Source organism: Coffea arabica, chromosome 4c (assembly GCF_036785885.1).
Source record: "Coffea arabica cultivar ET-39 chromosome 4c, Coffea Arabica ET-39 HiFi, whole genome shotgun sequence".
Lineage (NCBI taxonomy): Eukaryota > Viridiplantae > Streptophyta > Magnoliopsida > Gentianales > Rubiaceae > Coffea > Coffea arabica.
The window spans coordinates 9,280,045-9,297,235 of NC_092316.1; the positions used below are offsets into that span (position 1 = coordinate 9,280,045).

General features: G+C 36.4%; 2 protein-coding genes across 7 annotated transcripts; both read left to right on the forward strand.

Annotated features, from left to right (window-relative positions):
• Positions 1-57: 57 nt before the first annotated feature.
• On the forward strand, positions 58-7,806 carry LOC113739832 (3-oxoacyl-[acyl-carrier-protein] synthase, mitochondrial). 6 transcript variants are annotated; one of them, XM_072045928.1, is made up of 15 exons: positions 70-566; positions 1,149-1,378; positions 2,084-2,191; positions 2,276-2,347; positions 2,499-2,585; positions 2,719-2,870; positions 3,750-3,830; positions 3,916-3,949; positions 4,506-4,572; positions 4,688-4,764; positions 5,342-5,402; positions 5,529-5,611; positions 5,713-5,788; positions 6,906-6,977; positions 7,428-7,592. In XM_072045928.1, exons 1-15 carry the CDS (start codon positions 416-418, stop codon positions 7,448-7,450), a joined length of 1,374 nt encoding a protein of 457 aa, XP_071902029.1. In that variant the 5' UTR covers positions 70-415; the 3' UTR covers positions 7,451-7,592. The 6 variants fall into 6 exon arrangements, 4 of the variants coding, with proteins under 4 accessions (XP_071902030.1, XP_027122990.2, XP_071902029.1 ...); XM_027267189.2 differs by having other exon boundaries at positions 66-566; positions 6,906-7,450; XR_011813015.1 differs by lacking the exons at positions 6,906-6,977; positions 7,428-7,592 and adding an exon at positions 5,061-5,143 and having other exon boundaries at positions 71-566; positions 5,713-5,789.
• Positions 7,807-8,931: 1,125 nt separating this feature from the next.
• LOC140005245 (uncharacterized) lies at positions 8,932-17,148 on the forward strand. The gene is made up of 13 exons (XM_072045931.1): positions 8,932-9,254; positions 9,345-9,373; positions 9,473-9,575; positions 10,096-10,267; positions 11,333-11,518; positions 11,961-12,121; positions 12,228-12,504; positions 12,851-13,065; positions 13,409-13,507; positions 13,583-14,103; positions 14,597-15,360; positions 15,661-15,859; positions 16,919-17,148. Exons 1-13 carry the CDS (start codon positions 9,107-9,109, stop codon positions 17,063-17,065), a joined length of 3,021 nt encoding a protein of 1,006 aa, XP_071902032.1. The 5' UTR covers positions 8,932-9,106; the 3' UTR covers positions 17,066-17,148.
• The last annotated feature ends 43 nt before the right edge of the window (positions 17,149-17,191 follow it).

A 17,191-nucleotide genomic window follows, 5' to 3' on the forward strand; every position in this document is an offset into this window, starting at 1 on the left:
TAGATAATAGATTAATTATGTACTTAGATCAAATTTTTGACAAGAAAAATATATACTTAAATCAAATAATTGAATTGAGTTTCAATATTTATTATCTTTTTGAATTTATTTTAAATCCGAGTAATTGAACATAAATTTTGAATACATACTTATACACATAAATTTGTATGAGTTTAATTTATCAAAATTTGACTGAACTGAACTCAAATAATAATAAATTCAAACTCAAATATGAGATTTAATAAGTCAAAATGAGAAGAATGGAGGAAGAAAAGAAAACAGAAATTTACAAGCAAAAAGTAAGTCCGATTCATAAGGGTACTTATGTCCAGCAAACTAATCTCGACCAAAGAGGTTAAACCCAGGACAGCTACTGAATGGGTTTCCGAGGAAGAGGAAAACAGCGAATTCTGGGATGAAAATGTGGGGGTTTGGCAATGGAATTCACCACTATTTCAGTAAAATAAGACGGCAACATCACAATCAGCTGCTCGGTAGACTGTTTTCCTCTTCTGCAGCCTTTGGGCCTCCCCCGTCTAGGCCCCTTCGGAGAGTTGTAGTCACGGGTACTCATTTTGTTCTTATTTTCTTGAATATGGTGATAAGATAGAATTAAGGGTCTAGAAAAAGTTAAATTTCATTGTTGTTTTTCATGTAAAATTCCATTCTTTTTTCAAAAAGAAATGAGAAGGAAGAAGAATATGTTAAAGGGATATTATTGGAGTGGTCATTTTTTTTGTGTCTAAAATTGATTTAAAAAGAAAGATGTGAAATGAAAAAGAGGTAAGAAATGTAGTGAAATTCATTCTCCCTAGAGTGGTTTATTTAAAGTAGTAGCAAGAGTATCGTTTATGATTTGTGAATTACTAGATTACTTCATAAATGAAGCATACAAAGTCATTAGAAAAAATGAAAAATAAGAAAGAAAAAAATCTGAATTTTGATGAAAACTGTGAGGTGGAGGGAGGTAATTCAATGATGTTAATGATCAAAGTATGGGATGAATTGAACTCGAGCCCTTATTTTGTAAGGTTAATATGATTAGAATTTTGAAGAAAGGACTTATATTTTGCTGTGAAGTTGATATATCGTGTGTGCATGAGGAACCAGGAAGTGCATTTTTGCTTCTTATGGTGGGATTGTGGCAGGGCTAGGGTTGGTGACACCTTTGGGGTGTGGGGTAGAGACGACTTGGAAGTGCCTAACAGCAGGGCAATGTGGAGTGAGAGCAATAACCCCTGAAGATTTGAAGATGGATGGATTTGATAAAGATATCCAGTTGCTTACATTTGATCAGTTGGCATCCAAAGTTGCTGCAATTGTGCCTTGTGGGAGCAACGCGGGTGAATTCAATGAGGCGTTGTGGCTAAATTCTAAGGTAATAGGTCTTTTCTAGATTATAATGCTTTGGTCTGAGTGGCAACTAAAATGAATTTGAGAAAGGGGATATGAACTAGCTTAGACCAAAATTTGATCTATTGCAGGCTTTGGATCCTGGACGTAGTTTGTCTAAGTGAAGGAATGCCAAATTCAATTATTTATTTCTTTATCTGTTTTTCAGATGAGTAACTTGTTTCTTCTCATATTCTAATTTGAGTGTGATTTCAATGCTGGAAATTTAAATGCTTTTAGTATGTCATAGCAATGATGGACTTGTAAGACCACTTTTTGGCAAATAATCATAATGTTTGATGGTTAATGTTCCCCTACCAGGTAAGCAAATGGCCAAAATTGTACATGTTTACTGTTAAGAGAACTGATTGATTGACTATATCATAATTATGATAACATATAAAATCTTAAGGCCTTTTTGTTTAACTGTAAATTAAGTTACTTAGAAGTCCAAAAAGCTGAACATAAATCTTGTTAAAAGAAAATCTAAAAATAAACTAACTATTATGATAAAATGATACCTACCAGATTTGTGATGTCAATTTGGTGAAATTTGACCATTTTTGAGATTAGACTTCATCCCTCTCAATTGTTTCTGGTTGGAGGGCACGGCTTTTGCAGTATGTACATAAAGAGTATTTCTTAAGCCACAATATGTATATGGTAATGTTTTAGCTGGCATTGTTTTCAGGACCATAGATCAATTGCAAGGTTTATAGGCTATGCTCTATGTGCTGCTGATGAGGCTCTTAAAGCTGCGAATTGGTTGCCTAGTGAACAAAATGAGAAGGAAAAAACTGTAATGACTTCGTTTTGTGATAGAAAGGTTTATGCTCTCAACTTTTTATTTGGTATACTTAGTATATAAGATGCAAATTATCAGGGCGTCTCCATCGGGGCGGGAACTGGGAGCATCTGTGATATATTGGATGCATCGAGAATAATTTGTGAGAAGGTTGGTTGATTTGTCTGCAGTCTGAAATGAATTTTGTCATTACTCAGTCTATTTCTGTTGGTCTCAGCTAGAGACTTGAAAATAACCTCTGACATTGCTCACATAATGTGACATTTTTTCATTAAAATGACATCTCCTCCTTTGAATGAAGCGCCTACGCCGGCTCAGTCCATTTTTCATCCCACGGATACTGATCAATATGGCTTCTGGGCATGTGAGCATGACTTATGGGTTCCAGGTATGTGATCAATTCCTAACTCTTACATAAAGAGGATGTAATGAAGGCAGAGAGAGAGAGAGAGAGAGAGAGAGAGAGAGAGTTGTAATAATATGGATGTAGTTGTATATTCTAGTCTTGACTTTGAATTTAGGGGCCAAATCATGCCGCAGTGACAGCCTGTGCTACCGGAGCGCATTCTATAGGCGACGCTGCTAGGATGATTCAATTTGGAGATGCTGATGTCATGGTTGCTGGGGGTACTGAAGCCAGTATAGATGCATTGTCAATAGCAGGATTTTGTAGGTAAGGCAATTGTTGATTTTGGATGATTGTCCTGGCTTACATCTTTTGCTTTATTTTGCTGAGGGATATCTGAATGCATAAAAATGTGGGGCAAGATAGCAATGAGCTCTTGCTTGCTCATCATAAATAAGTGAAAAATTAGCTAACCTATTTCACTCAGATGCATCTATCATTAATTTTCTGTTCTATTTGGATTAGACTTGAATTGTTTCACTATTAACGATAGTTAAAGCTCCCGCATCTAAGTTGTTTCTAGTGATGCTTCAGCTTTGTCGGCTTGTATTGCTTTTTAATAGACAGTTTGTACTGTTGTCTGGTAAACATATGATTGACATCCTAGATATTTGTCGCAAAGTCACGAAGAGGAGCAGAATATGTTGGCTTTTGGCAGGGAGTGTTTTTTAATGTCTTATGGGTGGAATTGTATGTTTTTTGACATTAGGTAAGTGAGCGAGAAATAAAATGTGTAGAGGTGTCTAAACATTTTGAGCTTTATTTTCATGGCCAATGTGCTAACGATTGATGTTAAGCACTTGTATTATTTATCTATTTCATTTTTGCAGTCATAATCATTGAAACTCATTGCTCCTTAAGCTTTGAAAAATTAGAACTTTTTATTGCTGGCTTATCTATTAGATCCTTTCTTTTCTTTCTTCTATATTGCATTATTTGTCTGCTGAAACATAGGAAAATAAACAGTAGTTGGTTTTTTTCCATTTCACAAGGCAATACTCTGTCATTTGCTAAACATCTGGAGAAGAATCTTATCTACTTTTCCAATTTTTTCAAAATGCAAAAGTATCACCTTCCCGGAAAGAAAAGTCTGCATGAAGCCATGGAAAATACTAGCATTAATGCTACTTACTTTTTTGTTTGCAGATCGAGGGCATTGACCACAAAGTACAATTCTGTCCCTGAAGAAGCTTCAAGACCATTTGATTGTGGCCGTGATGGATTTGTGTAAGTTGCTTGTCTGTTATCCTGAGTATATTGGATTGCATAACACAAGTTCTTTCAGCTTCTCTTAACTTTTATTAAAATACAGGATAGCTGAAGGTTCTGGTATCATGGTGTTGGAGGTGAGTTTAGTCACAGATATAGTAATCAAACTTCCCTTTGCAGAAATATAAGATGTGAAGATCATTATCCCAATTAAGAAAATAAGTTGTAGCATCCAATTTCTACTTGGTCTTGAGGTTTTCTTGGTTGGTCTATGTAATGTTTTACATGCAATTAGTGGCTTATTTGATGACAATATGTATATTGAGTCACATTTTTCACTAGTTCACACATACTAGTGGACTCTGAGGATAAATGTCAATCGAGAAAATGGCAGAACATGCATTAGATGCAAAATGATTGCATGTGTCTGTTAGTAATTCCTTTTTTTACTTTTGATTGGTAAGTGAGAGAATGGGAGGAAATTAACAGATAAAAGAAAGGTAACTTTTGGATGTACAAAGCTCATGAAAAGCCCTATTATGAATTTCTAACGGATAACTTCGCATAGGTATGTACAAATCTCAGGAAAAGTCCTTTTTATGGATTCAGTTGTTAAACAACTTTTTGTGCTTCTTAAATATGCTTTTCTTGAAATCTTTCATTGATTGCAGTGACTTCTTTTAATTTCTTAAGGAGCTAGAACATGCACAGAGGCGAGGAGCTAAAATCTATGCAGAACTCCGTGGTTATGGGATGTCAGGTTTGGGCTTTGGATTGTTTGTTACGATAGTACTGCAATCATACATTTTCTTATCCCTTGATCCTTCTATTCATTCTTCTGTTGAGCTTGTAACTGCACATATTTCTTTCTTCAGGTGATGCATATCACATTACACAACCACATGCTGACGGAAGGGGTGCCATTTTAGCCATGACACGTGCTTTAGAGCAGGTCAGCATTGTCCATTTCGTGTTTTCTTGTAGGTTTTATAAGCATGACTAGTGGACAAATATCTATAGATTTTTCCAATTACTTTAACACTCTTTGTTCATATAGTTGGTCACTTTCAAGAAGCATAACAAAACATAATCTTGTCTGACAACATAACAAGATAACATAACGAGATTTCAGGTGATTCCTCTTTGGAGCTTTGCCACCTGTTACTTTTTGGGTTATTCTCTCACATATCTATACTATTTTAGTGGTGCACAAGCAAGTTTCTAAAATTCTGTTCTTTCTTCTGTCAGGGTTTAGGTGGGGAGCGAAAAGCATTTGGTTTTTGTAAGATTTCTTTTTGGGGTTGTAAGAGAGTGTGGGGAAGATGTGGGAGGTAATTATATAAGCTGCTTGTTGAAGGATAAGAAGAACTCCCTAGAACTTGTGTGCATGGACTTGACCTCCCTTTTAAGTCCTACTCTTTTGGTTCTTATGCATTCAGATGTTAAGAATCTTGGGAAACTTTAAACAATTTTTGTGTTGCTGTATTGATGAAAATGTTTCTAACAGTTTGCTTTTCTGACACTGGCAGTCTGGTCTCCATCCTAACCAAGTGGATTACATTAATGCCCATGCTACATCTACACCTTTGGGTAAATTGTCCAATTGCAGAACCATTCACTAAGAACTTACTAATTGTCATGAAAGTATTGAGTATTTTCTGCACTAATTTTTTTTTTTTTTGAGTATTTCCACTCATATGTTACTTTAATACTTAGGTGACGCTGTGGAAGCGAATGCGATAAAGTCTGTATTTTCAACACATGCAACATCTGGTTCTTTGGCCTTGTCTTCTACAAAGGTAATATGCATATCGTACTATTGGGTTTTCTTGGACATTCAGTATATCAGCGTCATTTGGAGATTGCATTGTCAAAATGATAAGAGTTTCAAAATTTTCAGGAACTTTATGTGGATCTTCTTCTTCACGTTGAATTACAGGATTTAGAGATTGTCATCCTGTTGAACAACTACTTCTGTAATTATATTTGTTGATCTTACATTTTTTTTTGACTGACATTTTAGCACCCATTTCACTACCTTGCTTTTGTTTTCTTGTTCAAATTGTTAGAGTTCAGAAAGTAGGGTGGGGAGCGAAAAGCATTTAGTTTTTTTGTTTTCTCCGATTAACTAGGAATTACTGTTTGGGTGATGAAACTCACCTTTTGAAATTCATGAATAACAGGTTAAACCTACTTTTATATGATATCTCGTGTGATGTGTCCATAGAGTAGAGCCAGATGCATCACCCTTTTCCCGCATTATGTTTCATCTTCCCGTACTTCTCACACTCAGACGTTTGTTCCATTCTGTAAAGTTGTGACAACAATCATTATTAAGCACCGTAAATAGAGATTTCCAAAGCCCTTATCAACCTCAGCCAAGGTCTTGCGAACACCAAACAGCACCAATAACTCTACCCCTCCATTGACACCAAGGAATCCATTCTCAAATTCACAAGCACAAAACTAAGAATAGGCAACTTAGATCCACTGTTAAATTCATTTCCAGCACCACGAGCCACTTTTCCAGCCCTTAATCTACCAAATCGTTCATATTGGACTATCCCTTATGGTTGGGGTTTGTGGCAACTGCAACTTATATTTTCTGCTTGTTTTGATGTCACTTGTCACATTTTGAAGCTGATAAGAATTCTCTTTTATCAAATTTTAGAAATAGAGGGAGGGAGAAATTGCAAAGCCTGGTAAGGGTGGGGTTAGTTATAGGTAATCTTAAATCTCTCACCTCATTGGGACTGGGATAGAAATTTGGGGAGAGTTGAAAGGTGCGAAGGTACTTCTGGCACAAAAAAAGAAGAGCGATGGTACTTAGATCAGAAAAGGGATAGGGTCTGTTAAATTTGTTTTATTTTCAGTTGTCCCAAAAAGGGAAATAAAACTCACTGGCTTGACTTTGTCTTGGAAAATAAAGCAATTGAAATGGTTCGTAATTGATCTTGTAGTATCTTGTATGATCCAACAACCATTTTGCTCATCACTGCATAGAAAATTTGTATCATGATTGATGTGTTACAATGTTTTATCTTCCGTGCCTGAAAAATCCTAAATTTGTAATGTTCGAATAACATGAATCAGGGAGCTATGGGCCATCTTCTTGGGGCAGCTGGAGCTGTGGAAGCAATATTCACTGTTTTGGCTATACACCATGTAAGGGAAGTTCAGTCAAGATTTCCAATGTTCTTCAAACCATAATCAACATTTCCTTAATTACCCTCTTACCTTTAATCACAAAAAGCATTTAGCACGAGCTCACCAAATCCCGGGACACCTATTGGTGAACTTTTTCACACTATCAGTAACAGAATGTGATTATGCGGATGCAAGTCTGGTGCTACCGCATATAATTAAATTGCTGGAATTTCTTTCTATAGGTGAAAGCTTCTCATATGGGGCAGGCTAATGCTGCAAATTACTAGCATCTCTCAACCTAGTTATTTTTGTTGTTTCGCAAAATTTGGGATGTCTTTCATGGGAAATTCCCTTCATTTGAGTCAAGTCTGGTCTACTGGAAAAATTTTCTTGGGCACAGATTGCGGTCCTTTGGTTATTGTGAACTCATATTTGTGTTCCTTTTCTCGTGTGGAAATATCATGGCAGGGGATTGCTCCGTTGACACTTAATCTAACAGAACCAGATCCAGTTTTCAGTAATGACTTCATGCCTCTTACTGCTTCAAAGGAGATGATTATCAAAGCGGCCATGTCAAATTCTTTTGGCTTTGGGGGAACAAATTCTTCCTTGTTATTTTCTTCCATCTCATGAATCTGTGTCAGCTCTATTAGTCTTCGAAACTCTTTCTTGTTCATCAGGGATAGCAACAAATACTGAAGAGTGTAGAACCTGCTGTTTCAGTGAGACAGAATCGCAACATTTTTTTTTTTATTTGGTAGATTCATTTATAGAATGTTTGTGTGGTGATGCCCATAGAGTTCTCAGTTATGAAATGGTGGATTGTATGCAATCAATTTTGGGATGATGAATCAGTATGGAAATGAATTTGCCATCATCAACTGCTAAGAATCAGTCATTCGGTTCGATATAGTGAAAACTATAGCTGAGCGAGTTACAGAATTCAACCAACTTTTGTTTTTAAAGACTTCAGAAATGGTTTTATCTCCGTCCTTTTATTTTATCAGTGCAAGCTCCATTTTCTAGCACCATACCATCCATTATCCACAAAAAGGGCAAGCCTATATAGTGTCAAAGAATTCTTTTGAAGTTATCATAAATTCAAGTCTCTCTCTCGCCTTTCTGATTTTTAAATCCCATTACTCCCTTTCTAATTCTTAAATCCCATTACTCCAATACTCCCTGCTACAAAAAAAAAAAAAAAAAAAAAAAAAAATCTCTTGCAAAATGTTCTAACTAGACATGTCAATCCAAGTGCAACATGTTCTAACCAAAGTTAATATACGCTAAATACATTATTAGTGGTAGTGTAGAAAAGTTTTATCCATATAAAATATGTCCAAAATCTACTCTAAAAGGGGAGGGAAACATCAAAATAATGTCTAAAATAGGGGTGTTGGCGAGCCAAGTTGCTTGCGAGTAACTTATAAGCGGTTTGGTCAAAAGTTTGGCTCGAATTCGATTTGACTGAGTTCGACCTCGAACTCGAGCTACTTGTTTTATGTAATAAGTGAATGAGTAGAGTTTGAGCATTAGTAGTAAATACTCAGGTAATTGACAAGAATAATCAAGTATTTATTTTATTTATATATTATATATTTTAATTATGGAATGACAATTATTGGTTCGTATTTCAATAAATTCACTTGAAGTAATGTTTAGTGAAAAAAAGTGACGGATGACAAAATGGTAATTTGATAAACCTAAAATGTAAAAAATTAAAACAAGAAAAGAAAAACTTACTTAATCTCGAGCTAAATAAAGCTTGCAGTTTATTCAAATTTGAACAAGTCGAATTCGAACTTAATTTCCATTATGTCGAGTCAAGTTCGAGCCGAAGTTTATACTTGAGCTCAAGGTCAAGTGGCACTAATAGTGATCGAGTTCCGGCTCGGGTATGGTACTATTAGAGTTTGACTCGTTGAAATATTTTGAGATATTTCTGTCCAGAAATATTTTGGGGGTAAAAAGTGTTACCGAGGCTAATATTAGGGGGTTTACAAGTATTCATAATAAATTACAGAAACTAGTAACTGGGCGGGTTGATGAATCTGGATAAACCCGACCCTCCAGTGTAAACCGTTCATTTGTATTGGAGAAACAGAAACAGAAGAGCTCGCAGAAGAAGAAGAAGAAGAAGAAGGATAATGGGAGAAGTGGAGGAGAAAGCCGTATTGGAGAAGGTGGGAAACGTCGTCGCCTCAATCAACGGCTCCAAACACGTCGACCAAGTCATCTCCGCCGTCTATTCTCTCGCCGCCCTTCTCTTCCCCCTCGAGACTCTGTCTTTCATAGGTGAATTTACTGTTTCTTAATCCATTTCACTAATACCTGCTACTACTTTTTTTTTTGGCTGATTTATTTTTTTTTTAAACTGTTTATTAGGTAGCATCAGTGAAAAATACAGGGATGAGGTACTTCAAAAATTTAGTTATTTATCTGTTATTATGCATGCAAAATAATTGTAGAACAGAATTGTGGATCTTAATGGTTCTTTTAATTTCAAACTATAGGTGCGCAGCGCGGAGGCACTAAGTGAAAATCAGAGAAAAGAATGGTGGAAGGTTTTTTACAAAGGAGCTGCATTTCCAGCTCTTGCTCGAGTTTTACTATATGGTACAGACAAAACAATGAAAGTTTGATTTTTTTTTTTTGGGTTTAGTTTACTAGTGCGTGCTTAAGTGTGGATTTTTTTTTTGTTTTTAATTTTTTATTTTTTTCGTTGTGAGTTTCTTCCGGAATCCAGTTTTTTTACTATAATTAAGAGAACAAATGGATGAAGAGCCTCAATGATTGTGCATTCTTATTGTTCGAGACAATATTAATGTTGATTTCTATATAACCAAACAAAAAAAAAAGGAGAAAAGAGAAAAGGTTGCCGGTGCTAACAGAAGTACCAGTAAATGTCCCTTAGTGAAAATGGAAACTAAGAAAGTAAAAAGAAAGAATATAGTGCTATGTTACGTGTATATGTGTGAACTTAAGCTTCTAAGGTACCTTGGATACTTGTTTTGCTTTTGCGAACCAAGCAGAAAAGAAGGAGAATATATCCGCTTTTGGGTTATATTTCTTTACTTTCTGTTTAACAGGTGACTGTTGTGCATGACTTCTGATGACAATTGGTGTTTATGTGTAGATGTTGCTTCTGATTGGCTGGTTTGTTTTCCCATTTCCGCAAGGAAAAATGTATACGATGTGTTTTTTGTCAAGGGCCGTATGACTGAGGTTGTTCAAGCTATGGTTCCTTGTCTGCAGAACAGAGGAAGCACTAGGTATGACACTAGTGCTGTTTATTCAAATGCTGAAAGGTAATGGTTTGTGGGAATTCAGTTTTCCTTCTGTGTGGTCTGTTTGGTGATTCTTATGATTCTTATGCAATTTGTTGACTATGTCACTTCGTGAAGGATTAGCTGATTTCCTTTTTCCATTCTTAGTGGTGCTGTTGGACATAATTAAGAAGGCATTTATTATTATACTGTTTATGTTTCATGAATAAAGGGGCCACAAGGCCTATCAAATGTTTTAAAATAATACTCAGGGTATATATGGATACATGGGCCATTCCTGTAGTCTATAAGTGTACACAGTTGTTGCCATTTGAGTTGCTTTCTGTCAACTATCAAATTATCTATACATGTTGAGATGTTGTTTCTTATCTAATTTTAGCTGTTTTATTCTCCCAATAAAAGTTGACATCTTTTGTTGCAATTATGTCCCGTGTTCAAATTTTGGTTTCCTTCATACACCAAATCAGCAAGAGAAATGAGTGAAGAGAATGACGAAAAGCAAACACAAGTCTAGAAGCACTTTACAAAAATAATAATGAGTAAAATTGGTGAGAAAGATGCATCCCCAACAATTAGTAGATTGATGTTACAAATATTACTATTTATTCGACTAGTTTTAATGAGATCTGATTTAGGAAGAAAGTAGTTTGATTTGCTCTCGATGGGAAAAGGATAACTTCCTCCAGCTTTCCAATAGATGGAAAGGCATGGAAGAAAAGGTATGAAGACTAGGAGAATCAATAACTGCCTAACTCAAAGTAAAAGCGGACAAAGTCAAGAGATGTACTCAAGTTTTTGTTCATGTTCCAATTATGGAATTTTACTAAAGTCTCTTTGAACATTTCATGTGAAGACCATTAATTATTTTGTAGTTTTGACCCATGCATATATTCATAGGCCGACTCACTCACATGTAAACATTCATGTATATGTGCTCAAGTAGCTATGCTGCTTGTCTCTGAGTGTCTCTACCAGATGCTACAAGAGTTACAAAGATATCTGTCATGCTATAATTCTTGTTTTTCCTGGATGTGCCAGTACGAGGAGATAGTAGCTGAACCTATTGCTCCTTGACATTTATGGCAGATTACTTGTACTTTGCTTGGTTGAAAATGATGGTGCTTTTCAAATGGTTAAAGAATTTAATTTTCAATGCGAAAGTGAGGAGCTTACTGGTGACAAGCTCAAGCAGGCTATTTCCATGTTGGCACAACTTGTTACTTCTATTCCTGATAAGGCTCGACCCGGAATCTCTAGTGCTCTTTCATCACAGTATCCTTATTACTTTAAGTATTGGTACTGTCTGTTTTTCATGAGTTTATCTAATTTGTGCCCTTGTAACTAGAGGAATAGTAAACAATTTCATCCGTGAGTAAAACTTCAGTGCCTGTTCAGTATGCCAAGTTACTCTGATTACTCACCATAGATCCAAAGATAAGTAGTTGACCACATATTGTTGCTTACGGTGTCTATTATTGGTAGTTGGTTACCATTTGGCTTACTGAATTGGTTCTCAAGTTCTTCTCTTCTTGCCTTAAGAACTAAATGGGTCATAGAGGAATCTTTTTGCTGTAGTTTTGCTTTCCTCCACTAAACTTGAATTTTGTTCATGTTCTCGATCTATCAGTTGTGGTCATGCATCATTATGAGCTGTGGCTACTTTTCATTCTCTTTGTCCCTCTGCCTGTCTGTATTCCTTACCTGGATATCTTAGTTTGTTTTTCAAGAGTATTACTACCCAACTCCTCTCTGGAGCAGAAGAATGGGACAAGAATCTACCTGATGGAGTGGACAGCTGCAATAAAATTTATACACATGATACAATTGTCTTTATTGGAGAAATAGTTGCTCGAATTTGTCGGAGAGGATCAGCTGGTAAAATTTTTTCAAAATATGGAGTGCTAGATATTTCCCCCTCCTGACTTTATAATACTCTGCTACACCAAAATAAGCCTCAGGTTTGAATCTTTACTTTTCACAGATGTGCTGCTAAGTGAACTGATCCCCCGAGTCCTCTGTCAAGCTCGCAATTTTTTGTCTGGAACTGCTAATGTGTCTGTTAACAAGACATTTGAGTTAAAACCCGGTCTAAGATTTTGGTCAAGAGTGATAGAGGAGATTAAAGATTCTTATGCCGTGGAAAGATTGTCTGAGCAGCTCTTGCATCAACTAGCAGCTCAAAATACAAATGATATTGAAGCTTACTGGATTTTGTGGATCCTGTTTCATCGTAGTTATGAGAACCAACCTTTGATTAGGTTTATCCATCTCCTTTTCTCCAGCCTTTAAAGATTTTTCTAGATAGTGATAGTCAATTTGTTTGCAATGAGAATGAATTGGGATGTTTCAAATGGCTAAATCAGTATTAGTAAACTTAGTGGGAGCAACAATGTGAGATGCTTTCATGGAAAAGTTTTTGTGAATTTATTTTCTGATTCTTCCTTTAAGACATGTCACATGGAATATATATATATATATATATATATATATATATCAAGCATACAATGTATATTCTTTAGGGCAATTCTGTATCTTTGCAAATTACATAAATGTGGAAGCATCTCTGGTAACAGTGACAATTTACTAAATTCCCTCCTTTTTCAGGTCTATGTTTGTTGACAAATTTTTGCTCTGGAAAGTATTTCCTATCTGTTGCCTGAGATGGATTCTTCACTTTGCTATTCTTGAATGTTCCCCTGATAATACTTTGCTGACAAAAGCTTATCATGCTCATCGCCTAGTGGAGACAATGCAGCGTCTTGTTTCAGTGTGGTCCAAACGAGAGTTTGTGCAATCATCTAGGCTTGAGCAACAAGCTTGTATCCTTTCTTATTGTTTTCTCATTTGAAACGAGGTGCAATATCTTCTTTTGATATCCATTATGTGGGGGAGAGGTCCAATCAAATACTTGGTCTTAGTATCTGTACTTGCCAGTCAAAATTGCTTGCTTGTCATTAATATATGTGGTTATGGAATGATTTTGCCTCTGGGGGGATCAGTATGTTCCTGCCGTTAAGAAGGATGGAAAAAAAAATCTTGTTCAGCATGGACTTTTGCTATTCTATTCTTTCTTCGGTTGTAATTGGTTGACATTCTTTTATTCCAATCTTTTGGGCTATTATTTTTAATTTTTTTCATCCTGTGACTCCTTAATGTTTTCAGATGTAACTGCAGCTTTGGGCCTCTGCCTGGAGAAGATGTCAAAGGAAGATTTAGATGCAACAAAGGATGCTATCCACTCAATTCTTCAAGGAGTTAGCTGTAATCTTTCCTCCTTTTGCTAGTTATTGAAATTATCTTGTTCGCTGGCTCTTATCTCTCAATGATTGGTGACAGGTAGGCTGGAAAGCCCTGATCATTTGGTCCGCAAAATGGCCAGTAGCGTTGCTTTAGTATTTTCTAAAGTTGTTGACCCCCAAAATCCTTTATATCTGGACGATAACTGCCATGATGAGACCATTGATTGGGAGTTTAAGCCAACAATGTCAGATAGAAGTTCAGTGGCTAAATCACATCACAAGGATGAAGAAGCTGACAAAGTTAAAGGTTTAGACATGGCAAAGGAAGCCAATGGTGTCGATGATGCTGATATGGGAAAGAAAGTCAAAGGCAGGAAACAGAAGCTGTTGGAATTTAAATTAGTTGATCCGGATGAGGTTATTGATCCAGCTGCATTAAATGGCGAGTTAATCTCTGATGGAGAGGGTGATGATTTTGGAAGTGAGGATTCTGATTCCTTGAGCGACACATCTTTAGAGCCATATGATTTAACAGATGATGATGCGGATTTGAAAAGAAAATTCTCGCAGTTGGTTGATGTGGTTGGGGCATTAAGGAAATCTGATGATGTTGATGGGGTGAGTTTCTTCTACTGTGACAAAGTTTAAATAAAAGAACCCTCTAAATTTGCTAATGTTGTAAGGCAAGGAAGAAATCTGGTTTTCATTCTAAAATCCTTTGTCATGTATAGCTTCAATTTTGGTGCCTCCTTTAATGTACTTTTGCATATGTTTAAAATTGCTAGTCATTGTTGATAGCACAATTATGTTATAAAGACACTGCTGATTTCGCAATATACTATGTAAATTATAGTTTTTTTGAGTTTCAAAGTAAAGCTTCTAGCTATAGATTTCTTATTTTTTTCAGAGTGTTGCAGTTTCTTATGCAGAATCCAAACTACTTTACAGGAGGTTATCCTATCAGTCCTTTCTCTCCCAATGACAACATCTTCAATTCAGCAAATTATGAATACCTGTTATATGAAGTTAATAATTCTACCTATTGGAAGCCTTACCTGAAGGTTGTACCATAGACATTCTGGAGCTATAATTATGTCTCTTTTCTCTGCAGGTCGAAGGAGCACTTAATGTTGCTGAGAAGCTTGTTCGAGCATCACCTGATGAACTTAAATATGTAGCTAGTGACCTGGCTAGAACTCTGGTTCAGGTTCGTTGTTCTGATTTCACAGCCGAAGGAGAAGAAGAATCAGCTGAAGAGAAGAGGCAAAAAGCATTAGTTGCACTGATTGTGACCTGTCCACTCGAATCTCTTGAGGCTCTACACACCTTGCTATACTCAGCTACAGTAGATGTCAGCCAACGAATTATGATTCTTGATGTAATGACTGGTGCAGCACAAGAGCTAGCGAGTATGAAATTTTTAAAACCAGAATATCAGCCAAGGAACCTCATATCATCTGTCTCAGATAAGCCATGGTTCATCCCAAGAAACATTGGTCCTCCAGGGGCGAGTTCTTGGAAGGAAATATCAACACCTGGAACTCCATTGAATTGGTCATATTCATATGAGAGAGAACTTCCTCCTAGACCGGGTCAGATCCAGAGAGGAAAAACACGTCGATGGAGCCTTCAGTCATCTGTAAATGAAAACCAGTTAGAACAGTCACAGAATCAGTTCCCCCAGTATGCAGCAGCATTTATGCTGCCAGCCATGTTAGGATTTGATAAGAAAAGGCATGGTGTTGATTTACTTGGTAGGGATTTTATTGTCCTGGGTAAACTAATATTCATGCTTGGAGTTTGTATAAAATCTGCAGCCATGCATCCAGAAGCATCTGTTTTGGCATCCCCTCTTCTGGATATGTTAAGAGTCAGGTAAAGAACATTCCAAAATGACATGCGTAGCTTTTAATTGTGATCGTTGTTGGTTGTAATATTGAACCAGACAATGCAAGTTAGGAGGATGTCATATATACTCATGGGTAGATACATGTCACCTGGTAGTAGATCTCTATGTGTTGTTTTACTGCTCTATATTATAGTACTCAGTTGTGCTATTGATGAGCATCATTCCTATCACATTCTAGTTGAAAATACAGAAGAAGGAAACAAATATTGTTCTATGTGAAGAGAGGATGCTTTTAACCTCACAATCATGTTCTTTATATTACACAGGGAGATATCTCATCATATTGAACCATACGTCAGAAGATCTGTACTTTTTGCGGCTTCATGTATATTGGTGGCCATCCATCCCACTCATGTTGCATCAGCATTAATGGCTGGAAATACTGAAATTCCTAGAGGACTCGAATGGATTCGCACATGGGCTCATGATATAGCTGAATCAGACACAGACAGAGAGTGTTACATGGTAAGCAAAATTCTTAAGGTGATGACTGTTTGTGCTAGCTTTCTTTAAACACGCAAATGCTTGTCCACCAATATCAGCTCCAGATAGTCACATGAAACAGGATTTAGACATCTTTATTATTTATGAGGACCTTTTAGATTAGATTTCTGACTTAGTGATATCTTAGGAAACATCTCTATATTGTCATAGTAAAGTAGCTGGTGGTATAAGGCTCAGGGTATTCGCTGCATCTAAAGTGAGAAACAGCTAGCAGACAAAATATATACTCTTGAAAAGAATGTGTTAGTTTGAAATTAGATCTTAAATGTATAATCTTACAATTGACAGCTGTAAAGAGAGAATTAAAGAGAATTCTTGTAACCAAAGCCGCATAGTATTGAACCAGAATTTTTGCAGATGGTTAGCATTGGTGTTGATGATGTATAGACTTCGGGGTAGGGTTGGTAGTACATTGCCTTGCATTGCTATAGTGTGGTAGATACCCCTGCACATATTTTGCAGATGGTTAGCATTCTTTGTATTTAGAGAATGACAAAGATTGGTCATAGTTATTTTTTGTATGCTTAAATTGGTGCTCATGTTTAAGTAAAAAAAATAGTAAGATACACTCATGAAAAGATGTGGTAACCAGCCCCACCCCCTTCTTATAAGAAATATTTTTCCTTGCCATCAGCCCGTCCATCAGGCTTAAAACTCCTTAATTCTTAGCAGATTACAACCCATGTAAAAGAATGGAAGAAAACAAAGTAAATATTGTTAAGACTAATAGAATCTTTGCCAGATGCTTTACTTATATGTTGGGCAGTGAGATGTGTGAATCTTCTACCATTTTATGGTTTGCTTCATTCCTTTCCATGTTATGCATGGTAGGCACAAATAGGCTAAGTTGTTATTCGTCGTGTCGTTGTATTTTGTTCTTTGAAAGTCAAACTGAGATATACTGCATCTTGGTAAGTTTTATTCCGTGGGAAAGGCTTGAAAAGTGTTTTCCTTCAATTGCTGCTGTATATGCTGTTGTGGGAGATTTTCAAATCATTCACTCTGTTTTATCTATTTCAGCTGGCCATGACATGCTTGCAGCTTCACTCCGAGATGGCTTTGCAAACTTCTCGAGCGCTAGAGTCTACAGAAGGCACATTTGGAACTGAAACTCTTGGTCTTCCATCAGCTCTGGCTAGCGGAATGATTAAAATCCCTCGTGTATAGCTAACATCAACCTCTAGTTCTTTTAGGATTTTTTTTTGGCAATTCTTTTTTGTAAATTCTGCATGCTGCTAGTACTTTTTCTACATCACACTCTTTTTTTTCCTTTTTTGTCGGGTTGGGTGGGTT